General features: G+C 36.5%; 1 protein-coding gene across 1 annotated transcript; it reads right to left on the bottom strand.

The window, feature by feature from the left end:
- Window positions 1–1,817: 1,817 nt before the first annotated feature.
- LOC103973586 (clathrin heavy chain 1) lies at window positions 1,818–25,856 on the bottom strand. Its single transcript, XM_009388203.3, has 30 exons — window positions 25,661–25,856; window positions 25,234–25,438; window positions 22,746–22,834; window positions 22,562–22,640; window positions 22,326–22,453; window positions 18,465–18,563; window positions 18,101–18,209; window positions 17,708–17,787; window positions 17,409–17,636; window positions 17,247–17,312; window positions 9,439–9,555; window positions 9,012–9,209; window positions 8,732–8,848; window positions 8,469–8,528; window positions 8,149–8,235; window positions 7,885–7,968; window positions 7,673–7,807; window positions 7,531–7,593; window positions 7,307–7,411; window positions 7,121–7,233; window positions 6,777–7,029; window positions 6,534–6,670; window positions 6,170–6,448; window positions 5,068–6,070; window positions 4,464–4,949; window positions 4,146–4,316; window positions 3,879–4,064; window positions 2,664–2,786; window positions 2,428–2,538; window positions 1,818–2,344 (listed from the first exon to the last, which is right to left on the bottom strand). Exons 1-30 carry the CDS (start codon window positions 25,703–25,705, stop codon window positions 2,183–2,185), a joined length of 5,118 nt encoding a protein of 1,705 aa, XP_009386478.2. The 5' UTR covers window positions 25,706–25,856; the 3' UTR covers window positions 1,818–2,182.
- Between the last annotated feature and the right edge of the window lie 1,683 nt (window positions 25,857–27,539).

Here is a 27,539-nt window from a genome sequence, read left to right as displayed (position 1 = left end):
GTCCTTTTAGACCATTGACGACATCCGTAAATCGGGTGTACATGTCTCCAATGGTCTCACTCGGTTTCATCCGAAACAACTCATAAATGTGCACTAAAAAATTAATTTTTGACTCATTCACTCTACTAGTGCCTTCATGAGTCACTTCGAGTGTGTGCTAAATATTAAAAAGTTGTTTCACAAATCGACACTCGATTAAACTCGTTTTTATCTAATGCACAAAACAAGGCATTCATAGCCTTGGCATTTAAAGTGAAAGTCTTTTTTCCAACTCATTCCAATCGTTCATCGGAAGACAAGACTTTTGAAAATCATTTTCGACAACATTCCATAGCTCAAAATCTATTGAAATTAGGAAGATCTTCATTCTAGTCTTCCAATATGTGTAATTTGTCCCATTGAACATAGGTAGACGTGTAATTGAATGATCGTCTTGATTGCCGGCAAATGTCATCTCTCTTGGGTTTTAAACCAAATGAGAGTGAACCTTGCTCTGATACCAATTGTTAGGATCAAGAGCGGCACTAAGAGGGGGGGGTAAATTAGGGCAGCGAAAAACTTTTTTGATTTCAAAAAATTATTCATTTCATTTAAAACAAATTCCAGAGAAGTTGAACTTGAAAGCTTTCATTAAAGTGCAAGAGAAGAATAAGGAGGTTTGTAATAAAGTAAATTGCACGAATGAAAAGCAAACCAAAATTTAGAGTGGTTCAGTCAAGGTGACTTACATCCACTTTCGGATTCCTCCTCCAACGAGGTCTCCGGCATCCACTAAAAGCCTTCCTTCAATAGGTAAAGACCGAACACCTCTTTACAGTACTTTCTCCTTTTCCCAGGTTTAGGAGAGAAACCTTACAAATCTCATAACTCTTTTGAATGATCTCAAAATTTAGAAAGGGGGAGGAGGACTAGCACTTGTTTACAACACTTTTACACCCTCAATAATTCAAGATTATAATCATACTTCGGTACCTTTTCATGCCGAAAAGGGTGAAGTATTTATAAGCCCTAATGGCTTTCAAAAATAGAACCAAAAAGTATCTCATCCTGAATTTTCAGGATACTAATGGTACCACCGTCATTAATAGGTGGTATCACCGCCTAACAATTGACACCGAGCGGTATTCAACTAATATATATATCGATCAATACTAGCATACCATGTATTCATATATATTAAATTCATTTTGATGATTTAGTGCAAAAAAGGATATAAGTGCAAAAATCATGAGTGATAATGATGTGCAAGGAGATCGCGGTAAGTGAAGGCCATCCATCGGGCAACGACCTACATAAGAAGCTGAGGTTGATCGCGATCAAAAGGTGCAATGAGAAGATGAAAGGCATCGATCGAAGCTCAGATCGTCGATACGTACCATCCATTTCATGACAAAACATCATTCCTTGTTCCAGATGTAATTTTAAAGAGTCTCTTATGCAACAGCTTCCCACAAATCATGAGTTATAGTTATCAGAGGAATTGGTAAACTACTAGGAAGCTTATCACATGTCTGCAGTCGTAAAAATTGTAAGTAACAACTCACGTAACCAACCAATGATAATTCTACTCATTATTCACCTTCTCGCTTGCATCTTCTGTTAGATTCTTTGCTAAAGTTAGTAGTATAACATATCCAAATAATCTTATCTTGTCAAAAATCCAAGCTGCAAATAAGATTGTCTCTTGGGTGGGTATGCACGATCTAGTTTTGATCTAATGTTATAGAAGAGAACAAAACAAACTTCTCCTGAGCTCCTTTTCCTAACTTTGCCCGGAAACACATTCCTGGATTCTCCAGTCAATTAAACACCATAACTTACAGTCAATCGGAACATATAATTTATAATTGGGTTGTCCAATAAATCTGATCAAGATCTGATTGATATAAACACACCCAGAATGGTTTACTCGGCATCAAGAGAACCTATACATGAGCTACTGCATCTCAAGCCTGGGCACCACCTTCCCATCTTTATAGTGTTAGACCATACAAAATCCTCAGTTCGGCCTCCGGTGACCAAAGCCACTGCTAGTAAAAGAATATGAAAGTATGACGAACATTAACATGAGCACCAAGAAGACCAGAGTCTCTAATAGCTTTTGATCCACTGCACCATCAGAAAACACTGAAACATCCAAACTCTCCCCGCATTACAAGCTGTGCCAACCCAAAAAACCTTCTCAGTAGCTTCCCATCGGAGGCATGCCAAATGGTGGCATTGGAGGCATTCCCATGCCAGCCATTGGAGCTGGAGCCGCGTAAGGTCCACCTGCGTTCGGTCCTCCCATACCAGGCATTGATGGAGCTGGTAAAGCAAGAGGCAGCAACTGTGCATACATATTCTGCACAAAAGAAAAGTCTCATTACTATGACAGAAAATCTACAAATTTTGATCCAGGACCAACTGGGAATGAACATTAAATACCTGCTGTGCAACCAAATCCTTCTCTTCCTTTTCTTTAGATTTCACTTCATTTTGTGCCTCAATCTTATATTTTACAAGTTCGTCAACTTTACTAGTGTACTCTCGAATAAACTGCATATTTCCAATATGTTACCATGATAAAACAATTATCACGGTATTGTAAGTAGAAAGACAATTATACGATAAAACATTTATATAGATATTTATATTAACTAGAAAGACAATTGACAAATCACCTGCAAGAGATATGGGAAAGCAAAGTCAATCATATTGTTCATCCAAGCCAGCTCAAGGGCAACATCAGGACGGATCAATTCATAACAAATGAAAAGACATGAAGCAAAGCATTCCTTCTTTCCCTGCAACACATTTTCCAGAAACTCAGATGTCTTCTAGAGAATGAAGATAAATAGACTTACTTAGAAAAAGTTATACCTTCAGGACTAGCACAGAAAGATGACCTGGGTACATTTGTTTCCTTCTAAATTTGTAAACTAAAAGTTGCTTAAGGTGAAAAATCATGAAACATGCATTATAGAGGAAAACCAAAAACAATTCTGATCTTCATGATTTATAGTATTCAAAGTTTGCTTATTTCAACTGTTACAACTTTCGAGATATGCAGAGCACGGTAATTACTGTTCAGTTTATGATGAAGGTGCAAGATGAAAAGCAACTGAAAACAGATTTCCTTTTTTATTGTATTGTACAAGTATCTGTGTTTTGTTTAAACTAGTGATTGATTTAAAATCAACAATAAAAATGTAACTTCACTGGTAAAATATAAACCAGTAGTTATGTGCTTCTATGTGGTGCTTCAAAAAAGTTTGATGCTAGTTACCACACAGACTAAATTTACAAAACAGTTTTATCAAATTTGACACAGAATAGCCTATGCTTTGAAGGATACTCATGCACTAGGCCACCCACAGCAGCTTCACGAATTGAGCATCCTATAGCACCATTTTGGGCTTACATGGAGCACAGTTTCAAATGTGAACCTTGAAATTCATTAAATGCTATACAATGATTCACAACATAATGATTTAATATATCACTTCAAGATGCACTGTGGCAAAATTACACAACATCTGAAGTAGTAAAGATGGATCTAAGAGAAGAAATAATGCACCAATGTTCTAAATGTTAAAGCAGAAACCACTAGAATAAGATAGAACAATCAATTCAAACTCAAAATACCAAACATCAAATACCAACTTAACTACTGAAACATTTTGCATGAAGTAAGAAGTATATTAAAAAACAAAACAAACACCCAAGTTCCATTTCCACAATAACTAAATAGAATAAGATAATACTTCTAATTCTTGGGTATCTCTTAGAATACAAAAGTATCCTTAGAGATCATATACTTGAACATAAATCAAATGGATACAGAACACCTTATGAAGAGACTCATAGGAAATTAATACGACACATCAAGACCTTACCTGTTCGATAAAAAAAACGAGCAGTTCTTCTGAAAGTTCACGGTCACCAGACTGTGAACACGTCTCCATTGCATCTTTGTACAGGTTGTCCTTCTTGGACAGCGCAATGGACTGCTTCCATCTTCCAGCTTTCTTATATATATATGCTGCAATCCTCCTCATCTCAAGAAGCTCATGCTTTTCAATCTAGTAAAACAAGACACTAATTACAAGAATATTCGTAAGCATAATAATTTAATAGAAAAGTAGCAATAACAACAACTTTACCCTCTGTGCAAGGCCTATCTGATCAAAGTTATCATGCAAGTCAACTGATTCACGTAATCTATCATAGTCTTCCTCCTCAACATAAATTTCATTTAGTGCTTCATTAACAGCAGCTACATTGTTACTTTGAACTGCAACCATATATGGCTTCACAAGATGCAAGTGACCAGCCTGAAGCAAGAAATTGTTAGATATTCAAAATATGTCAAGTTTTATTGTAGTAAACTAATTACACTCTCAGCAAATACAAAACAACTTCATTCAGCTGTTCTCAAACAGAATTAAATGAAATTAGGGGATTCAAGGACAAGATTGCACCTTCCGCATGATATCTACAACACGAGTGTGGTCCACACGAAGGGCAAGTACATGTAGAACATCATTAATGAGATCAGGATGTTCTTGCAGGTAGAAATGCACAGCCTTGTAATAGAGCTCAACATTTGCAACTTTGACAATAACATCTTTAAACTGCATATGATCCCATGCATCTGGAGAATGGTTCATGATAGTTGTTGCAGCATTGTCAAATTCATCATATTGTATATACAAATAGGTTAGTTCTTTCCAGTGTTGTTGCTCATCACAAACACGGATAAGCTTGGGAATGTTCAAACGAGTCGAGAAAAGTTTAATGTGCTCCATAAGTTTCTCCGGCCTATATCTAGCATATAAGACCCCCAACTCTGTAAAGATGCCCATGTGTGCACGTTCTAAACCAAGGCCACTTTCCATGAGAGAAATTAACTCGTTAAAGCAACCTTTGTTCTGATAATAGTCACTGACCTCTTCCAAGTCATCCACCTAGAAGAAAACACATATATCTTATGCAGTTTAACCTATAGAATATAAAAACATCTAAGTGACCAGGTAAAAAACAATTAGTATCAAAATTGTTCCATCAAATTTTTAAAAGCATTACCTGAATAATTACATTCAGACCACATATTTGTGCCAAACGGAACTCCTCAGCATCTACACAAGCAAAACAGACTTCCTTCCATGTCTTTGAGCTATTTGCCTTGCGAGCTGCATCAACAGCACCCTGGAATTGCTTCAGCTTAACAAGTGTAATAGCCAATTTTGCCCAGTTTGAAATGAAAGCAAATATGATCTTAGCAGCTTCATAAAGGGCATCATCAAATAAACGGTCGCCGACGTTTTGAAGATTAGCAACATTTGGCATAAGAATGAACTCCTCAATTTCACCGAGCCTATCAATCTTAGCATATGCAAAGATCAGTTCACCGTCCACTTTTGGCTCTTTAACCTTTTGCCTCACCATCAACAAGTATTTCACCAAGTCATGGTAAACATTAGCATCTTCGGCAGCTCGAATAACATCGAGGAACTGGGTTTCATCATCTGCACGAATGAAGGACTCGATTGCATCACTCACTAACCCTTGCCGCAACTGAGCTTTTGCAACCTGGCTCCACACAGCATCTTCCTCAACACGGAAGGCAAATTCTACAGCCCGCTCTATGCTTTGGATGTTGTCCAGGAGAACATTGACAGCCTGCACATTTAAGTTGAATTTCTTGAAAATGGCGAATGCTTCCTCATACAGCTGTGCTTCAACTGCAACCTCCCCAACTGCTGGGCCATCAAAATTGTCTAATCTATTAATGTAATCCATTACTCTCGGCGGATCAGCTTTAATAGCTGTCAAAATCAGTAGGTTTTGCAGATTGAAATTCCCACTAAAGGCAGAATTTTGTAGCACAATCTTCTCTAGTAGTTCAATAAGTTCATGTGGAAGATCAGCTGTCATGAAGGCTTTAACAGCAGCAGAGACTTGCTCTGGGCTCTTGCTCTCAGGCAACGCAGTAGAAACAACTTGATCAATAAGTTGTCTTCTGTATTCATTTTCGGGGTGAAGAACTTTCTCCCACAGATCAGCATCCATCCTCTCAACGACATATCTGTCAACAAAGAAGATAAATGATCATCTAAATGGACTAGAGTAGTTAGAAAGGAAAAGCTTCTAACAAGGTTAAATTTAAACAAAATGCAAGAAATACCTTGCTTGCAGTTTGAACAGTGAGTTTTTGTTAGTGACATTTATAAGTTCATCATCACACTGGCCTCGTCTGTATGCAACAACTGCAAGAGTAGGGTCCCGCTTTTCACAATATTTACCAACAACACGTGAATCATAGTATGGGTTAGTAGTTAGAAAATGCTCTGGATTGTTATTGCTGTCTATGATTATCATTCCCAGAGCATTATGAACATGCACATCTTGGCTCCCCTCACTGACAAGATGTTCCAAAAATTGTGTGAGCAGTCGTAGGCGATTCCTGTTTTACATAAGATGTTAGAGGTGGTATTTGTTGAAAAAAGGAAATTGTTTCTAAGAGCATAATAAGGTATAATGCTCTATACCTCTTCTCACATTCAGCCACAAGAGGCTCAACTGGCAGGAGAGAACGGACAGAAAGAATCAGACCTTTAATGAAATCTTCAGGACATTCATCATCTAGCAGCTGCCCAACAACCAAAGGGGCATTTCCTGGATTTACCTATAAATATAACAACCAAATTAGCGATGAATCAGATGCTGAATACAAAAGATGAATGGATTGCTGCAACAGAAAATTAGCATCCAGTTAGAAAAGAAAATCTTACTTTTTGAACATAGCCTTCAATATATCGAAGCATGTTGTTTGTATATAAATAGTGGGTCAAATCTGGAACAAAACCAAAACGGTCACAAACATTGATCAAGGGCCTTGCATCTGGAAGTTTGGCTTCCATCAGGAAATTCTTTGTTTTTTCAGGATCATAGAAGTTAGATTCCCGTGTTACACGTTCAACTTCCTTTAACTGTCCAGTTTTTGCTGCAGCCTCAATGTACTTGAAGTGTATATCAGGATCCTCACTGTTTTATTCCCATAAAAATAAAAAAGACAAAATATCAATATTCTTATCAAGGGTTTATACTCATCCTGAACATTTGTCTGAAAGTTTACCTGGAACTTAAATAAAATCCCAAGAAGAAGTAAAGACCTTCATAGGACTTAAATTGCTCAAACAGTTTTATGCATGCATCTACACCTAACTGCTCAGAATATTCTTTAGCAGTCTGCAAAAGACCTAGATGTTATAAACATAAGATAGGCAAACCAATGTATTTCTGGAATCAGAAAAAAAAACACCTGCACAATTATCTGAAGGTTCCCTCTCAAATTGACCAGTAAAAGGTCTTTCATGCACTCCAATGCCCATTCCCTGGAAAGGGTCCCAAAGAACTCGACAAGTGCCTGCAGTGAGTTACTTCTTAATATCTGATTTATTTCCGCTGTAGCCATCAGCAATTGTCATAATATCTAATCCATTACAAATAATAGCTAATCAGATAAAATGATGCAACCAAACATACCTGTGGCTCAATGGCATGAGTGTTCACAATAACACGTTTAATATCAGGTAACTCACTGTAATGCTGCAGCATATAGTATGATTGATTAATAATATACTACATAAAAAACTTAGTTGCAAATATTTTCCGGAGATTATTGCACCTGAAGGGCTCGGACATATAGGCCAGCCTTTTCACATAGTTGAGCAATCCGAGGTCGATCATAATGACTGAACATTCCATTAGCCAAAATAGCATCTGCAACATTTGGATACGTCACCAAATTAATCTCTAAAACCTGCAACAGAAAAGAAAATGTTAGACTGATGACCATGGATGAAAAAGAATGCAACTTTGACTTTGAAAATATCATACCTTAGTTTGAAGAAAAGCATGCTCTGGTAGATTTGGCTTCAAGACATCTAACAGGAATGCTGTTGCTTCCCGAATCATATTTCTCTACCAAAAGCATAACCAAGAAAAGTCAAACTCATTTAGCAGCCAAAAAGAGATTTCATAAGAAAAAAATCAATCAACAAAACCTGACTAATAGGGTCATACTGCATTCCCAATAATTGAAAAAATAAAAAACTTTTCATCTCCATTCAATGTTCTATTTAGAGAAGAAATTATCCGAACCTGAAGAAAAAGATCAGTGATTGTATTGTAATCTACTGGACAGCCTCCATCCATTTGTGACATCATAAGAGCAAAATTAACTGCTCCCTGAAAGAAAATTTATTGAATGAAGATTTTGTGACAGAATGTAATAAAAAAGATGAATGAAACAGATGGATTTCCAAATAGTGATAAAAGGAGGCTAACAGTGTCAGCCATAGAGCAACTTTAAAACAAATGACAAATCAAACAAATCAGTAACATATTAATATTATATTGCAACATCAAAACTATATATGAAATTTAGGTGTATTCACCCATCATGAAAAACAAGCTCTTACCTGAGGATCTGACCTCAAAATGGTCTGCAGAAGGAAAAGATAATCCGGTGTGTAGCCAACCTGCAATCAAGGATAGATTTACCATAGGGGGCTCCAGAATTTTGAGGTGAAAATCTTGCTAAAGGAAATAGTCATTGTTGCAGGCGAATCAATATGTAAGAATGTGCAAGAGTGAGATTCAGTCCTCGTACCAATAAAGATGTCCCAAGAAAAAAAAGATGGTTGTTTAATTGGGTATCTTGGAGAGCAATTTGGGAAATTACCTGCTTTGAGTATATAAGAATCTTGTCAAACTCCCTTCGTTCTGCAAAAGCAGCAACAACTTTCGGAGTAGCCCTTGCTTTTATATAGATCTTAAGTGCAAGATCATTGTCCACAGTCTAAAGCAATAACAGTTCTAGATGATCAACACAACAGTTTTAATCTCTGATATAATAATGACTAGTAAAGTGTATTTTGTGATATTGGCTAATAAAGTACATCAACATTATTAAGTATGTCTATGATGCCTCTGTAGTGCTTGTGAGACGCTACATCACTTACCTTGACAAGATCCCCAAGCTCTTCACTGCACTCAAGCTTGTCTTCAGCCAACCAATTTTCCAGTAGATTCTTCTTGTTCTGGTTCACAACAAGGCGAGATAATTCTAAAGACTCAAAAGCATTAAGCTTGCCTTTTGTTAACAATGTTCCAAAGTACTGCAACAGTGGAGGTGTTTGCCCAGCTTGGACTGGAACACTCTGAAGACAATAGAGAAGAAAAAGTGAACAATGAGTTGTCCCGAACAAGAGGGCACATGAGAAGTGCAAGGAAAATTGAAAATATAACTTCTTTCGCAACAAAGTGACAGAAGTAACTCAAGTTAAGAAATCGCTTCACATGTAAACCATGTATTTCTACACAAACAGAGCAGCATAGAAGCTCTAATTATGCTGCAGAAAAAATATACACCAATGAAAGTGTCATTACCTGAAACTTTGCAACGGTCTCTGGAGTTCGAAGAATACCTTGTGGTGATTCTGCAGCAAGTTCTGCAGCCTCCTTGTATTTTGTCTGGGAAAATAGTTCTTGGAACCTCTGCACAACCTGGATACATAGAAGAAGTAATTGATAAGTAGATCTTGTAACCAGTTTTCAAATGAGGTGAAAATGATCCAGCAAATAAATAACAAAAAAGGCAATGCTCATCCTAATTATCTCAGGCAACAGATCAATCTAAAACATAACAGTATGCCACAATACCTATTTATGACAAACATAAGAACTAAGGACAAACTGTTCCTACATAGAAGCAATTAAGAGAATTTTATAAGCTTTACAGATCGGAATGTTAGGCAAATAAGAAGTAATATGTACAAAAAATTTATATCACAAAGATGTGAATGTTGAGATCGATGTATATAGTTACTAAAAAATATAGAAAATCTAGAAAAAGAAATGTTTTCATTCGTCAACAATTAGGCATAGTTCCAATACAAAATACAATGCAGAAGTGTGTAAGCAAGATTTGTTATTTTGCCTGAAAGGATAAACTTGCACACATACTGTTTCATTTCGTATTTACCAGTCCAAGCAGGAACCAAGACACACTGCATGAACCAAGACACAGACTGCCTAGTCGTTATATACCAGCCATATTTACCAGTCTGGGCATGAATTGGACCACAAACCATCCCTTCCTCGTTCTCTCACATGATTTCTCTTCCACTCGCACTCAGCTACCTCATGCGCTAGTCAGCTGCATGACCTATTGCCGCTAGCCTATTGTCCATCACTATCTGCCTACCCAGTACCTCTCTCAATACCCAGCGCGATTGGTTCGTTGTTTCAATGATTTTAGTGAGGGAAATTCTGTAACAGATTTATTTTTTTTTATAAGTACCAAAACAATGCACATCCCAAGACATGATTTCATTAAGTGCAAGGATAGATCATTATAGTTCAGGTAACCAGTTGAAAATTATTGCAAACCAACAGTGAAATTTTAACAGAAAATGAAGTATTTAAGTACTTCAGGCCATGAAATGGAACTTCTAAATTTAGCTTAAGCTGACACTAATATCTTTAAGGAAAAAAGACTCCCACCAATGTCCATACTTTACGGTTAAAATTGCACATAAGCAACAAGGTGTGTAAAACTAAGTGGTAGGAAAAATTAGATAAAAATTTTGTGAATTCTGATATATGCTCAATGTTACCAGCAAGAAACTCTGAGACAATTAAAATTTAGAATCTTCATTAAACAAGATAATGTAGAACTTGATTTTGATCCATTAAAAACAAAAAGTAATTCAAGTTTCCACTAATGAAATGCACAAAGTCAGTTATTTTAATGTATATATTAGTTTTTTTGTTGAATGGCATTATATAGTTAAGAATGGTCTTTAATCTATTTCTTGCCAACATAACTCATCCAGTCTATACATTCAAGCACTATCCAAACTATATCAAATTCTTTTTCAAATTTACAGTGCAGAAGCACGATGTCACAGATTTGAATCGGGGGTCTAAATAGGCGCCTAGGCGCTCGAGTGAGGCAAAGCGAGGGCCAAGCTATCACGGACAAAGCTATAAACAAAGTGTTCGATGTGATGCTCGTATATGCCTATGTCTTTCGGTTTTGTTCATACCTTGCATAGCATGTAAAGGGCTTGCAGTAGGCTTGGCAGCCCTAGGTTGGTTGGCTTTAGTGGCCATTTCAGGCTTATAAACGTAAGTTGTGTGTAGTCATCACGCAGAGGCAAAACTGCTCAGAAACAAGCCAATCTAGATAGCCATTTTGGAGGTTTTCTAGCTCTGTAGAGTGTGCAAAGTGTCAGCCAGTATAGCACCCAGAAGCTACTTGGGTGGCATATGGTTGGATGAGTCTTTGGGGTATTGTCTAAGGCCGGTTCGCTACCTTGTTCCACTACAGTGTCACATGGGCACTTGTAGGGACTTTTGGCCATCGCGGAGCACCTTGGACTCTTTGTTACGCGACCGTTCAGAGCTTGCGAAGTCCATGTTTATAATTTGCATTATCTATCAAGTGTTGCATGAAATGGCTACTTGTGGATCCAGAGTAAAACGTTTTCTCTAACCCATCTTCTCTTTTGTAGATCCTTAAGGGATCATAAGATATTTCGGAAAGGCTGACCCTTTACCGACGAACACACAAGGGTACCGCATGACTTAGGCAAAACCAACTAAGTCCGTGACAAAGCGTCTCATGGATTCACCAGGTGACGCACTTCAGTGAAGCGACACTTGGGCACTCGCCTGAACCCAAGCGCCAAATGCCTCGGGCAAGTGCCCAATTGAAACAATGCAATCGTACCATACTATTAAGTCTGGTTCGATTGAATAGTAGCTAGTTGCTTCGATTAAACCAATTAAGTTACATAATGTTACTATACTTGCAAAACCCACCGTCGCTCCCCCGCACGACCTCGAGCCATAAACCCTAATGCAATTGTTGCCTCCACTGCTGACGCTTCCTCTGCCACTGCCTCCACCACTAACGTACAAGACCGACACTTCCTTTATCGTCGACGGACGCATCCAAAGGTCTAGCTTTTGCACGCAGTTCCCTTCGTCGCTGTTACTTCCGTGTGCAATTCCTTCCACCATCGAGGGAGAGGATTGTAGCTTCCTCTGCCATCGACGAACACATGTCACAGCTTCCGCCACCACCAATGTCACCATCCAAAGCTTTCTCCTTTGTTGTTGCTACCGTTCATAACTTCCTTTATCGCCGCTGTCGTCCGAAGCTTTCTCTGCTACTATTGTTGTTCGAAGCTTCCTCCACCACTGCTACTATCGTCTGCAGCTTCTTTCACAGCCACTATCATCCGAAAGTTCCTCCATCACCATCGCCCTCTCCTTCCCCGCTTTCCACCATTGGTGACTATTTTCTCCTCTCTAACTACTATTAATAGTAGATTAAATATTGTTAACAGTAGATTGTAAACTACTATTATTATATAATAGTCCCTATTTAGATTTTAGCACTACTAATCTCTATTTATTTAGAATTGTTATTAGGGTTTCAGGATTAATAACAAGTGTACAAAGCAATTCAGAAGATTCATCAAAAAATTCAAGAAAGGATCCTGCTAGAAAATACAATTATCTAAAGGATCCTAAAGATCATAATGTAGTTACTTGCATCTTTTGTGATAAAATTACTAGAGAAGGTATTTTTCGTGCAAAGCAACATCAAGTAGAGAACTTCAAGAAAGCATCAGCATGCAAGAAGTGTCCACCCGATATAAAAGAAGAGTTATTGACTTATATGACTAAAAAAAATGATGCAAAAGAATAAATCTTATGGGATTTTACTCAAGGTTAATGTTGAACATATTAAACATGATGAAGAAGACGATTATTCAGAAAGTGTCAATCCAAGTGAAAAAAAGAGTATATGACAGAAAATAAAAAGAAGTCATGATTGTTAAGAAGGATAAAAAGAGACTGATAGACTTATATATATATCAAGGATCACAGAAGAAACAAGGGCAAGCAAGAGCAAAATTAAGAAAAACAAATATAAGTACTGCTTGTGATAACGAAATGAGGAGAAAAACAATTCAGTACATTGCTCGCTTCTTTTATCAGGTTGGCCTTCCCCTTAGTTTTTGTCGTTTAAATAGTTTTAAAGTGATAATTGAAACTATTGGAAGATATGGTGGGGGTTTAAAACCTCCAAACTATTATGAGTTGTGAGTTCCATTACTAAAAAAAAAGTTTGATTATACAAATGACTTATTAAAAGGCCACAAAGAATCATAGGTAAAGCATAGTTGCTTTATTATGTCAAATGCTTGGACCGACAAGAGAAATATAACTATAATTAATTTTATAGTCAATTATTCTTTAGGAACCATGTTTGTAAAGTCAATAGATGCTTTATCTATTATAAAATATGGAGAAAAGATATATGAGTTGCTTGACAAGTTTGTGAAAGAAATTGATAAACAAAATATCGTCCAACTCTAAGTTATACCCGACAATGAAAGCAACTATGTATTAGCTGATAAGATTTATATTTTGAATTTTTTAATCTTTTAATTACTCTATCTCCAATTTGAATGGAAGAACTATGTGACTCCTAAGTCTTATCAATTTTGTTATCATTTGTCGTAGATAAATTACTTGAAACAAAAAGACCACTTATATTAGACTCTGTGTGGCACATAGCATTGATTTAATGTTAAAGGATATTAAAAAGATTCCTAACATCAATAATACTTTGGAAAGGACAATCTTTATCGTTGGATTTCTATATAATTATACAGGGGCTTTGAATATGATGAGAGAATTCACAATCAAAAGGAATTGGTAGGATATGGTGCCACCCGATTGACTACGTCTTGACATTATAAAGCGTGCTACGTCAAAAACACAATTTGAGAAACATGTTTACCTCGGAGATATGAGTGATAAGCAAATGAGCAAAAAAAGCAAAAGGCAAAAGGGCCAGTGATATCATCTTAATGTCGTCCTTTTGAAATCTTATAGTTTATATATTAAAGGTAATGGACCCTCTTGTTCGAGTCCTTCGATTAGTAGATTATAAAAAGAAACCTACAATAAGATATATTTATGAGCCTATGGATGGAGCAAAAGAGACGATTCAAAAATCTTTCGATGGAAATGAAAAAAAGTATAAAAGAATATTTGTAATCATTGACAAAAGATAAAATTGTAAATTTCATCGTCCATTACATGCAGTAAGATATTCAAATCAAAATTCTTTTATAAGAACACCTCCATTAAATTTAATGCAGAAGTTGTAAATGGGTTATATAAGTGCATTGCAAGATTGGTTTCAAGCCTTAGGTGCAAGATAAGATCATACGTGAATTATCTTTATATAAGAATGTTGATAGCCTTTTTAGAATTCCAATGACAATTCAATCTAGGACAACTACATCCCTAGGTATTTATAAATTTATATAATTAATTTCTTATTGGTATTAATAAAATAAATTTTGTAACTGAATGGTGGAGTCTATTTGAAAATTTCACCCCAAACTTACAATAATTAACTATCAAAATTCTTAGTTTGACTTGTAATACTACGGGTTGTAAGTAAAACCGAATATTTTTGTTTCAATAAGCATGCAAGGATCACAGAATATTTTTGTTTCAATTAATCTATTCTTTTTTAAATAGATGTATTAATATATTTCAAAATTATATAACAGGACAGATTCACACAAAGAGAAGAAATCGATAAGAGAATCAATAATAACATAATCTAGTTTATATAAAGTATAATCAAGCATTGAAGACTCGTCATAATTTGCAAAATAACATTAATCCAATCTTATAACAAGACATTGATGATTCAAATGAGTGGTTGATGAGAAAAATGAGTAAAAACTTACAAGATATTGAAGATGAGCTTATATTTGAAAATGACAGCTTAACATGGGCAAACGTGGCAAGAGTCTCAAGTGTTGGATAATTACAGACATAAACAAAGCAAATGACGAAGATAAAAATGAGTGCAAAAGCCTCAAGTTCATCTCCTACCATTGTCAAAGAGAAGAAAACCTATTTTGATGAAGATGAACGAGAGAAAGAGAAAGATGATGATATGTTTGATAATGGCGATATTGATTATGATGATGATTGAATTTGATATAAAATTTTATTGTTTTGACTTTTTAAGTATTTTAAAATTTTTGTTATTAGAAGATGGATAATATAACTTGGAACTTTATATTTTTTAATTTAATATTATATTTTTTATTTATATAATCATATTTATCAATTATATTATATATTTTTTATCTTTTAATATTTGAAAACGTCTCGCTTCGCTCGGGTGAGCGTCTAAGCATGCGCCTAGTGCCTTGGACATTTTAGGAACTTGACGCCTAACGCTTTTTAAATCACTGATCTAAATTTGACTTAAAAGGCAAAAAAAGAAGCTATGATAAAGATGAATTAAGAGTCCTTTGGTTTCTATATGATTAGTACTTATTAGATTTAACATCCTTTTTTTTAATTTTCTTAGTTTTTCATGTAATGAAAAAATCATTGAAGATTACAATGAAATCAGTGATTTAAAAAGCACTAGGCGCCAAAAGGCACCAAGGTCCAAACATGCCCGAGGCTCTAGGCGCTCGCTCGAGCGAAGTAAGGTGCTTAAATATAAAAATATATAATATAATTTATAAATATAATTATTTAAAATTTTAAATAAAAATATGCTATTAAATTAAGAAAATCTAATAAATACAAATACTGTTACTAGTATACAGTTAACAGTATACTATTAACAGTATACTATCGAAAGAGAAGAGAAGAGTGTAAGGGAAGACCGAGGGTGCTGACTGAGAAATGCGGGAGCGGTAGCGGCAAGCGACGACAATGGCAACGGTAGCGGTAGCAGCGAGCAGTGGGAGCGGCGACAGTGGCAGCGGTAGCGGTAGCGATAGCTGCGAGCAACAGCAACGATAACGGGAGCGGCAAGCGACGACAATGGCAGCGGGAGCGGGAACGGCGAGCGGAAAGACAGTGGCAACGATAGCAGTGATAGCGGGAGCGGGAGCGGCGAGCGACAACGAGAGCGGCGAGCAGTGATAGTGGCAGCAACAGCGGCAACAGCAGCGACAGCGAGCAGCGGGAGCGGCAGCGTGAACGACGAGCAGGGTTAGGGTTGGGGAAGTCGTGCTGATATCGATGCTTTAGTTGGTTCGAACCAACTAAAGCACCAGAGACCAAACCAGACCTAAAACGCTAGTTCGACCGCCTGGTTTAACCCAAGCGCTCACCCGAAGCGCCCAGCGGCTGGGCTTGGGCGAGCACCCAGGCGGCGCCTCTTTGAAGCGCGCCATCTGTAAATGAAGCTAGGCGCTCGGGCCTCGCCTCGCCTTGCCCGAGCACCTATTGAAATCACTGAGTGAAATTAATAGCGCAAAGAAAACAATCAATTTCATTGTTGTGCCAATTTATAGTTAGCAAGACAGGCATATTTCCCCAAGGCAAACCAAAATAAAGTAAGTCATAGTTATTGTTTCATTTTCTTCTAGTTATGTGCATATCTTAATATACCTCATAATCATAATGCATTATATTATTGGTATAATTAACATCAATTATTCAATAAAAGATCCATATAGTGATTAGGTAAAATGCCACCTAATTGAGTTTGTACAAATCTACAAATTGCATTAATATGTCTTCTGTTCATCTAAAATCATTTTTATTGAACACAACAAGACTCAATTGGTTAAAAAGCTATAAAGAAAGATGAACATCAAAGTAGACATGCATAGATGCAAATAAACATGTTTTAGTATTGCATTAGCACAACTTATAAGGCGTTTAAATATCCACAACACTCATAAAGCAGCAAATATCATAAACAAGTTCCTTTTCCATAAAAGAGAGATACAGTCAGCACCAGGGTTTGCCGTACCGAGCCGTACCGCCCGGTACGGGGCGGTACGTACCGGTCCGACAGATACGCGGACCGACTGTTACCAGTCCGAGCACTGTAGCAGTACTGTAGCAGTGTAGTAGTGTACTGTAGCACTGTAGCACTGCTACAGTACTCGGTACACCTGGGTGTACCGCTCGGTATACCGTACCGTACCGGTACCGAGCCCAGGTCGAAATACCGGTACGGTACGATATTGCGAACCTTGGTCAACACCTTAAGATTGGTGGTCTCGGCAGTACAATGTATGCATTGAGCATTTCATGAAATGATGTGCATGAACAACAAAGATCATAGTAAACGTTTTGAAGGAACTAAAAGGTATCAAAAAATTATTTTTTACCAAATTCTCAGCTCCTGGAAGGTTCCCTCGTTTTGCAAGGTTAACAGCAAGCTCCAGATTGTTTAACTGTGAAAGTCATGACGCATGATTGTTAATCATAAATCTTATGCAACAACATAAGTGTGAAAAATCAAAAAGAAAGGTGTTTGTGCAATAACATACTTGGCCACTAACGAAAGGCACAAGAGTTGCCTCATTGACAGTAGCCAGCAGAACTTGGCCCTTTCTATTTATTGCATAAAAGCCACCAACATTTGGAGCCTCTGTTGTGAGAAATATGGGATCTGGACTGATTCTGTTTCTGTAAACTGCTGTTGCTGTTTCCAGATCATACACAAATAATAGACCAAGCTTTGTGATAACATATATCAAACTGTACTTTTGGGAGATCTGCCAAAATTTTTGAATGGTAATTGAATGCTTAAGTCATGAGATTTTACTGAAAAAACTTCAAAGTTCACCTGCATGGACACAGGGAAGTCATCTGCAAAATCTGGTGGGAAGAATAAATCTGCTTGTTTCTTGGTAAAACCCGGCTTTCCTGATAAAAGATTTTTCCTTTTAGAACAGAATTTGACTCAAAAGAGGAAAAGATGCCAAAATATAATTATATCCTTAAGCAGAGCTAATTTCCAGATTTTAATGTGTTCTGTCTTTCCAAATATTTGGACTAAAATTATTTTTTCATTTTGTCCAATTCCTAACTGCTCTCAGTCAAAACAATCATCCCAATGCTGGAAATATTTTGTTTTCTTATGAATATAATGCCAGCCATTACTACTCTTACTCTTCCATGGAAAATGATCCTTCTCTAGAAAACTTATGCAGATAACCAAAGTGGAAATACAGTATACCTGGTTGGGCTCCTAGTTCAATGACATGCAACTTTGAGGTCGTTTGACCAGCGTTCATTGTCTTTGAGGCAAAACAAATAAGAACAGAGGGGTTCTCATTCCCAGCCACCTGGGAAGGAGATTATCAGCATTATGAATGAGGATAATTTACATGAAGAGTACCTGCAATAATTAGTGCACACAAACAAAGGACAAGCAAAGTAATAGTTCATTGTCTTTGAGGCAAAACAAATAAGAACAGAGGGGTTCTCATTCCCAGCCACCTGGGAAGGAGATGATCAGCACCAAGAATGAGGATAATTTACATGCAGAGTACCTGCAAGAATTAGTGCACACAAACAAAGGACAAGCAAAGTAATATAACCTTAAATGACGCGAAGGATGAGGCATGTGCTTCAAGTGCTTGACTACGCTGCTGATCCACAGAAAAGAGCTGCATATTTCCTTTTACCAGTTGTGGCCTCTACAAACAAAAGTATACCACGTAAGAAACAAACATAATATTGCATCCAACTTAGTTAAAAGAGAAATTATATCATCAGTAAATAACTGGAAAAAGAACATCAAGTAGATGAAGAACATAAGAAAAATAAAAATGAGGCAGAGAAGGCCATCAATATAGCGAGGGAAAAAGATCAATATCAGAGAACAATGCTCAATGGCAATAAAGAAGAAACAGCTTGTTTAAAAAAGTTGCTAAAAAAAACAGAAAATGTCAAGATTGCCTAACATCAGAAGGTATTTGACATAGTTGATGAGTTACTTATATACCACCCTCAAAGCCACATGTCACCAAAATTAAAGAAACAGAACAAAGAGAAGATGATATCAGGACAGAATTTTCTAAAGCTAATCCAGTCTTTGTACTGTTTCCAAGGCTGCACATATATCCACTCCCATTGAGTTATCTACAAAATGATTCCAATATTCATGGGTATGTTGATAACCTAAATTTAGAAATCTGATTCCCTATGCAGAAAAATTTACGATATAATTCCTTTTTGCACACCCATCATAAAGCATCTACCAAGTCCTCATTCAGGAATCAGGGATACCTTAAACCATGAAAGATCATGATTCTCACATATCTTCTTGTTCATATTGGAAGAGGATAGGATGGTTTTGTTTTCAAAATGAATAACAAAAAAAATGTGGCATTTGGTAAAAGAGTTGCGATCTAAAAATGCATAGGGCAGACAAGCAGGCTTTTCTGAAACAGAACTGACGTGTTACGATCTAAAATGTTCTTGATTAGGATAGGTAATTTGCAGGAAGGCAGACAAGCAGGCATCCTACACATCCCGGATTGCATAAGGGCAATCTTCTGAAGACTTGGTACCAACAAACTCCCTTCTTCTTTTGGCAAAGTGAAATTAGGATCTTTAACATATGAAAGCTTTTCTTTCTCATACTTAGCTTACCACATATTTGCCCTTTCCATACCCAAATTGTTGTGAGCTATAAGTATTGGTAAAAGAGATGTCTATGTTTCTAATTTTCGGCCTGTCAAACATCACCTTCATTTACAGTTTAAAAATAATTACAAAGCGATCACAACCAAAACAACTTTTTCATTTTCAAAAGTTTCAAAAAAGATGAACAAAAACTGTGTTTAATACAAAAAACATGGTGCCAAACAAGCCCTTCATTATTTATAATAACTGTCAATTGCTTTTACAAATATGCCCTTCAAGTTTAACCCTTGGAAATTTAGGATTCAACATTTTCTCAATGTACAGGTACCTGCTTGCATATACCATAGCCAAATTGGCATAAATGTGCTTCTGCATATTAAAATGGTGGAGATGTAAAGCATTAAACGTTGACATATATAGTCTAAAAAAACTCTGTATGTATGCAAACACCACTTCTCCATTGAGAATATATTTGGTCCTTTACTCACCAAGATGGCTCAATACAAATGCCTCTTAACAGTCACATGTTTCATAACATTTAGTCAGGTCTCAATCTCTTTTGATCTTGAACATTAACTTTATAGTTTCTCCTCTAGAGCAATTGCTTGTAACTATCTTGTTTATAGATTAAACTGTGATTCATATCATTATTCTCAAAACAGGCCGTCTTGTTTAATGGAGTACCATCCTCACCTATCATTTTCTTCATTGAATTGTACTACAAAGCAAGGTTCACTGTACCATCCAATATGGAACGATATGGACAGTATGTACTGGTTCACTCAAAAACCAACATGCATACTAGCCTGTATCAGGCAACACACATCAGATGGGGGTGTACCGCTTGGGCCCCCTGTATTGGGCAAAAAGATCGAAACTCACCGTCACCAACTGATATAGGTTGGTAATGTCAGATTCCCATCGTATCGGGCAAATTCAGTCAAATCATGCTTATTTTGGCATACAATTAACAATACACGAAGCTGCTTAAGATTTACCAATGAGGAACAAGGTAGAAAAGAGTAGGTATACTCGTATGTGAAGATAATATATACCTGCATCACTCAGAAGCAACAAAATGCATATTCAAAATGCACTTAAACAAGCAATTCATCCATTGAAACTATTTGGATTGCCTTCTTTAAACATTCTTTTCCGCTTAAGTAATAGCACAATTGTTTCTCAAAGCTTCAACCCCATGCTATCCCACATTTCATCCCTTTAAAATCTAGAACCATGAGGAATCCAACTCCCCATCTTTATTAGTCTGCATCAAATTTGTTCAACAAAACTCATATCAGCTTTATCTGTGTCCAGATTTTGCCCTTGAATAAACTGTTTTTACAATACATAGTACAACCAGCCATTGCTGAGCTAACAATTAGGTAACCCAAGCCTATTGTTGCACTGGGTCTACCGGCATCTTCAAACCTGCATGGCACTATGCTGGGACCTTGTGCACCTGTCTTTGCTAATGATATCTCAATCGTGGGATTCGAAAAGAAACTATCCAAGCTAGTAAAGTAGATTCTTAGCCCCACAGCATCAAAGTGTGTGCTTCATTGCTCCTTGAGAGCAAGGAATACACCACATCCTACTCTCGAAAAAAGAACAGATTTTTTAAAGCAGGGTCTTTCTGCTTCTGTTTATGCATAAAATTTGAATCATGCACCTTAAGGCTGAGCAGAGTCAAGAAAACTGGAATACTAAACCAAACAAGTTCATTTAGTTTGTTAGGCTCAGTTTAGTTCAGGTCGATTTCAGATTCAGTGAGCCAAAAACACAATAGTATTTAGTTTGGCCTGATATTGGTTCAGTTGGGCGAAAAGCCAGTTCAAACAAAACTCAATAGAATATTTAGATCGAGCCCACACATATTATAGCTTTAGCAGTTTATCTCAATGATTCAGGGCTCACAAAATGTGTTAGGGTTGCCCTAAACTACACAAAATCTGTCCCAAGCATTAACTCCATCTTTTCCCTCACCACCACCTTACCCCTCCCTCAATTGAAAAAGCTTCTTTTCCTCCCACCCCATCCCTTCATCTTTTATTATTATCTTTTTTCTTCCATATCTCGATCATAAGTGACAGAATTTCCCTGCTTCAAAAGACTTCCACACAAAGCACAATGCCTTATGCCTGTTTGCTATAATAAAGTTCAGCAAGATAGCATGACAGTGAGTCATACTCTATCAGAAAACCCAAACATTCTCGTCATGAACTTCAGATTCATATAATTCAAGGGCAATAGCTTTTGGATACACCTTCAATTTCTATTTAGACACTTACAGCAAGATGACACTATCTCAGTCAATAATACATTCTTTGGAAACAAAATCCACAGCATTTCCAACATTTCCGTAAAAAAGTCAAAAATAATTTGTAGCATATTCCATGAGTTGATTGCACCTTCTATTGTTTCAGTTTTATGCCTCACTCAAAACCAATAATAATGACATAACTACCCCTGTAGGTGTGAAGTACGCACATCTTTTGTAATTACTAGAACTTTCCTCTTTCTCTATTTTGTTCCTCAGATTTCAGATAAATGTTATACTTGCTGTAAAAGAGATTAGGATAGGATTGGAGACTACCCTGCACATCCAGACATTTAAACCAAAAATCTTTAAATGCAATCAAAGCAACTGATAAACAAGCAACCAAGACAGAGCGCAAAAGTGAAATTGCATAAGAGATTTAACAACTTCTGAAGTTTCTTTGGTGATTATTATAAATGCCAGAAGTATTGACAAAGTGGAAAATTAAGTAAATCACATCATCTTAACATCATGGGAAAATAAAGTATACCTCTGGAGCACCAGGTGCAATTCCGATAAGAACTAGCCATTTCTCAGTGGGATCACACCTGTAATTAATTATTTGATTGTTTGTCAAATTAGCAGCCCTATCAAACATCTTAAGAGGTTCTGCTTCACCTGCATTACAATAGCGACAATAACACATATTTTTGCATTGTCATTCAGCCATCAGATTTTTCATATAGTAATATGATAATATAAGTTATCTTGCAAGCAGTGGGTAACCTTCTATTGACCAATGATAGACTGAAGTTTGTGTAGCCAGACCCAACATCTTTGGAGTGATCCACTTCCAAAAAACAACCTGCAAAGTTATCCAACATAACAAAAATTAAGCTCAATAAATATCAAAACCACAAAATCATGTCCAATAGACTCATATGAAGGAATAATTCATCAACACATTTACCTGCTCAGGCATCTGATGAGATTTAATTTTGGTCTTTGCCTCAATATTGAACACCTGCAAGTGATCCTGAGTAGTTCCAGGTATTTGAGCTGCAAGTTCAACAGATTACAAGTTCCATTAGCAACAAAAAGAATACTTAAATGTAAAGAAGCCTGGATTCAGAAATGATGATAACAATAACAAGAAATTGTAATCTCCCAACTATTTAGGGTCAGCTAGATGGTGCTTTACCCATTCCTATCAACTGGATATTTAAAGGCCTGCATAAAAGTTACTGCTGGTAGTACAGATCCAGAAGAAGTGGGACGTCGATCAGACAGAAAGTAACGAAATAGATACTCAGTACATCTAATGATGCAGAACTAATCTTATCTATCACTTATTTAAATAAATTTGATCAGTTAGGGATTATTTTTCATATGTCATAATTTGTCACATGGTAACATCCAAAATAATTCTAATCTAGATTACTAGTTTACTCACAGAACAGAAAATGAAAGAAAATCAAGATTGAAGATTTCAAATCCTGATTGAAGATTTTATGAAGATTGGTCTCTACGAAGATGGAAGCCTGTCAATCAAAAATATTATCTTCTTTGAAGGGAAGAATAGATCATATATTTGATTAGATGCAATTGTAAATTTTTTTCTATATTTTTCTTATTTTCTTGTACTTGGCCCTATAAAAAGGGCTAGAACATTATAATGGAGATCAACAAAAATGTATCATTAAATTGGGTTCTTCTCACCTTGTTTGTAAGTGGTGCAAGGTCACATTTGTTTTTTCAATGGCATAATTCCATCCTCCATGTACAAGACACATTTTTTATTATCTTTTGGTTATTTTCCAGGATTATTCTACTGTTGCTTGTCCTATATTAGATTTGGTATCAGAATTTCTAATTTAGCCAAGATATTCTATCAGCAAGACCGATCCATATTTCATGAACTTGAGGCGAGTTCCTATACAGACGAAGCATATGATGTGGGACTAATCTTGTCCATCACTTATTTAAATAAATTTAATTAGTTAAGGGTTATTTTGCATATGTCATATGTTGTCAAAAACCAAAATAATTCTAATTTATTTTCCTAGTTTACTTAAGGAACAAAAAAGCAAAAATATTAAAAAATAAGAAGAAATCAAGTTATGATTGTGATTAAATATTCCAAATCCTAATTGAAGAATTTTTGAAGATTGATTTCTACGAAGATAAAAGCTTATGAATCAAGAATCTTTGGAGGGCAGAACAGATCATACATTTGACTTTATGCAATTGTAAATTTTTTACTTTTATATTTTTTTCTTGCACTTGCCTTTTCTGAAGGAACTAGAACACTGTAACGGAGATCATCAAAAATGTATGTGGCCACATTTGTTCTTCCATTGGTATGATTCCATCATTCACATGTGAGATGTGTGAAGGTGTAAGGCTTTCATCCTTGGTGTACTCTACTTGAGCTAGAGCGAGTCGGGTAGTTATTATTTTTTTTTTTTATCTTTCGATTATTATTTTTCTCTTCTATCTTTTCATTCGTCTATTAATAAAAATAGATTTGTTGCTCATCCTACGTCATCTAATATCATAATTAACAATATCAAAGGAATATTTTATGAGAATTGAGTTGTCTATGTTACTAAGCACCTTAAAGCAACATATACAAAGATTTTTTCTAGTTTAAGAAAGAACATTTGCCAATAGTTGGGATAAAAACTTCTACAAATAATCTCCTATGTAAAGAAAAATCCAAGATAATTATGAACAGAGTTGGTGCACTTGGAAAAAAAACTTCCTTTTTCCCATCAAAGGGTTTAAAGCAAGGATACAATAAGTCCCATAGAAATGCAGTAGCTAACTTATACACCCATTTCTAGGGAAATTCAGTGAAGATTCTGAGTTGCTAATTTCATACTCCTTTCTTATCCCTCTAAGACATCATCATCCAGAAAAATATAACATGGTTTCTTTGGTGACAGATCAACTACAATCAAACACAATGCTACAAACTCATGCCATGAAAGTAAAAGCAGTTTGCTTCATACTAAACATTTTAGGGATTAGTCATTTCATGGATTCTGATCGTGTACGGTATATACTATATTTTACAAGCCTGTATATGGAAAAATACAGCTCTCTTAATAATGTATTTGTATAAACTACTTAGTGCAAATCTTTCAAAGACTCCACTACGTCGAACCAATTGAGACATAGTTCAACACAACAGCTTTTAGCACGGTCCAAATTTTCTACTGTGTGACCAATTTCTTACTGAATAAGATAATGCAAACCAAGCAGAATCGATGATCTAAATTAATAAGCTAGCCAATGTTTCTAGCTTGTAAAAATACTTCATGGCTTCCATTTGAAAGTTAATGTGCTAAAAAGAGACTAAAGATGGCATGACATCAGACTGACAATAGAACTCACTTCAGCAGAAATATGTAATTTGAGTAAGAAATGTGGAAGCTTATATTTAGTTCAGAAACCTTTAAGTGCAAGAATCCTGCTGTTGGGATTCATCAAAGCAGAGTCTGCTGTGATCGGCCTCCTCAAAGGCTGCATCGGCATGTTCATATCAACGATAACCACGCTATTCTGGGGAGAGGTCTCCCGAACGCATACGTACTTGTCCGATTCCATCGTGACATGCGTAAACGTAATGAACTGAGGATTGATCCCGATGCTCGGAAGCTGCACATCACATCAAAAACTATCGGAACACACAAAGATGGCATTTTTCCCGCATTATCAAGAAGAAATGTCAATGCCCCACGCCACATCAAAATCTACTGCGACAGATCGGAAACAAAACCAGCATCTCCTCCGAAAATTCAGCAAGAAAGCAATCGGGTCGGAATCGACGAGAACTGAGAAAGAGCGGATAACGGGGACCAGAAGAGCGATGGGACTCACGGTCAGGGCCTCCCGCATCACGATGGGGGCGCTGGCAGCCGCCATGGCAACTGGATCGAGGCTCGGCTAGGTTCCGGCACCCGGACGAGGAGGAGAAGAGATATCCAGACGCCTCTTTTGATCTGGAGGAGCGGAACCCTATCGGCGATTCCACAGAGGGGTCGGGATGAGAGAAGTCGTCGAGATCTGAGACGCGTACGGATCTCACGCAGTATATAAAGCGAACACATTATTTCACGATATGAAATAAAAAGGGAACTATTTTCGAATTCACCCCTATAGATGTCAAAATCACATCGATAAGTTAAGAAAAGATATTGCGTTTTTATGAATAAAACCCCATTTTATGCAAGTTTACTTAATTTTGTAAATGTTTTGGACGTAAATGCAAAATCTGAAGACATAAATCTCTATTTCCAAAGGTTACAACACGTCGTAAGACGAAAAAAGTTAATATACGAGACATTAATCCACTTGGTTACTACATAATTTCCACTAATAAAAACATTCCATATCACTATGTTCAAGTTTTTACAAAATTTTAAGTAATTAGAGAGTCAATAAGTGCAAGTTCTTCAAATTATTTCTCAAGATGATGATATAATCGGGTTGGTTAAAGAAAAGGCAAGCGAGACGATAGTCCACAACGAACTTGTCAAAAATGTTTATTTTTTTATACCAATTTTAATTGAATGTATTAGTTTTATTGACTTGATCTGAACTTTTAATTGGATTAAAACTTAGACATTTGGATTATCAGATTTACTCTTATTTATAACAAGGATTTATTTGTTTGATTTATACGATGGGAAATTATTTTTTAACGAAAAAAGATATGGATATATGTTGTTTATTTTTTAGCTAAAAAAAATTTTTCTAGCCATTGATTTTTTTTTTAACAACTGTATCTTTCAACCAAATCAACTTTATAAAACTAAAATATGTTATGATCGAATCGGCACTAAGAGGGGGCGGATAAAAACATTGGTTTTGAAAAATCTTCGTTTCGATAAAACCGATATCGACAAAGCCCGTATAGGAAATATGTTTAACTTGAAAACGTGTTTGTAAACGTAGTAGAAGTAAAGCAAATAAGGCAGTTTACAATGAAGGTAAATAGTAAGAATAGAAATGCAAACCAAGTTTATAGTGATTCGGTCATCGTGACCTACATCCACTCCGTCGAGACCACCGGTATCCACTAACGATCTTCTTTCAACGGGCGAAGATTAACTACCCTTTTACACCTGATTCTCCTTTTGACAAGTTCAGGAGAAAACCTTTACACCCTCACTTACTCCTCTCTTAAACTTCACTAACATTTAGAGCTTTGAGAGGAGTTCTCACAATATTATAACAGTGTTTTTCTTCTTTTTTGCTCTTAATTCTTGTGTTATCTAACCAAGGATAAAAATGGTATTTATAGACCTTAAATGGATTCAAACTTGAAGCCTAAAAGTGTCTCATCCCCGATTTTCAAGGTATTGGCGGTACCACCGCTTGTGTTAGACGGTACTACCGCTTGTGTTGGGCAGTACTACCGCTTGCAGCACTGACATTGGGCGACACCACCGCCTAGTCTAGTGATACCATCGCTTGACACCCTGCCACTAGGCGGTACCACCGCCTGACAGTCTCTCGGAGACTGTGTTTGGGCGGTATCACCGCCTGACACAATCTCGGAGACCGTGCCACGACGGTTCCACCTATTAGGTCATTGTTTGGGCCTTTTACTTAGCCCAACACAGCCCAAACTTGGGCCCAATTAGCCCCTAATTGAGTTGCCTAAATTCCAATCCAATTATGTCTAAAACCTACTTCGATCTATATGATTATTACAAAGCTAATCAAATATTGTCCGGCATGTTATTAGTTCATC

This window comes from Musa acuminata, chromosome BXJ3-8, assembly GCF_036884655.1.
Source record: "Musa acuminata AAA Group cultivar baxijiao chromosome BXJ3-8, Cavendish_Baxijiao_AAA, whole genome shotgun sequence".
Taxonomy (NCBI): domain Eukaryota; kingdom Viridiplantae; phylum Streptophyta; class Magnoliopsida; order Zingiberales; family Musaceae; genus Musa; species Musa acuminata.
Note: the sequence above shows the minus strand (reverse complement) of the source record. Positions and strands in the feature narration are given on the sequence as shown.

Coding starts and splice junctions, on each gene's coding strand:
- LOC103973586 (XM_009388203.3), bottom strand. CDS start 25,705: ATGGCGGCTGCCAGCGCCCCCATCGTGATGCGGGAGGCCCTGACC. Junction 9,556..17,246: donor TTCCAGGAGCTGAGAATTTG/GTAAAAAATAAT, acceptor CTATGTATCCAG/GTTGTGCAGAGGTTCCAAGA. Junction 2,539..2,663: donor CTTTCCCATATCTCTTGCAG/GTGATTTGTCAA, acceptor GGAAATATGCAG/TTTATTCGAGAGTACACTAG.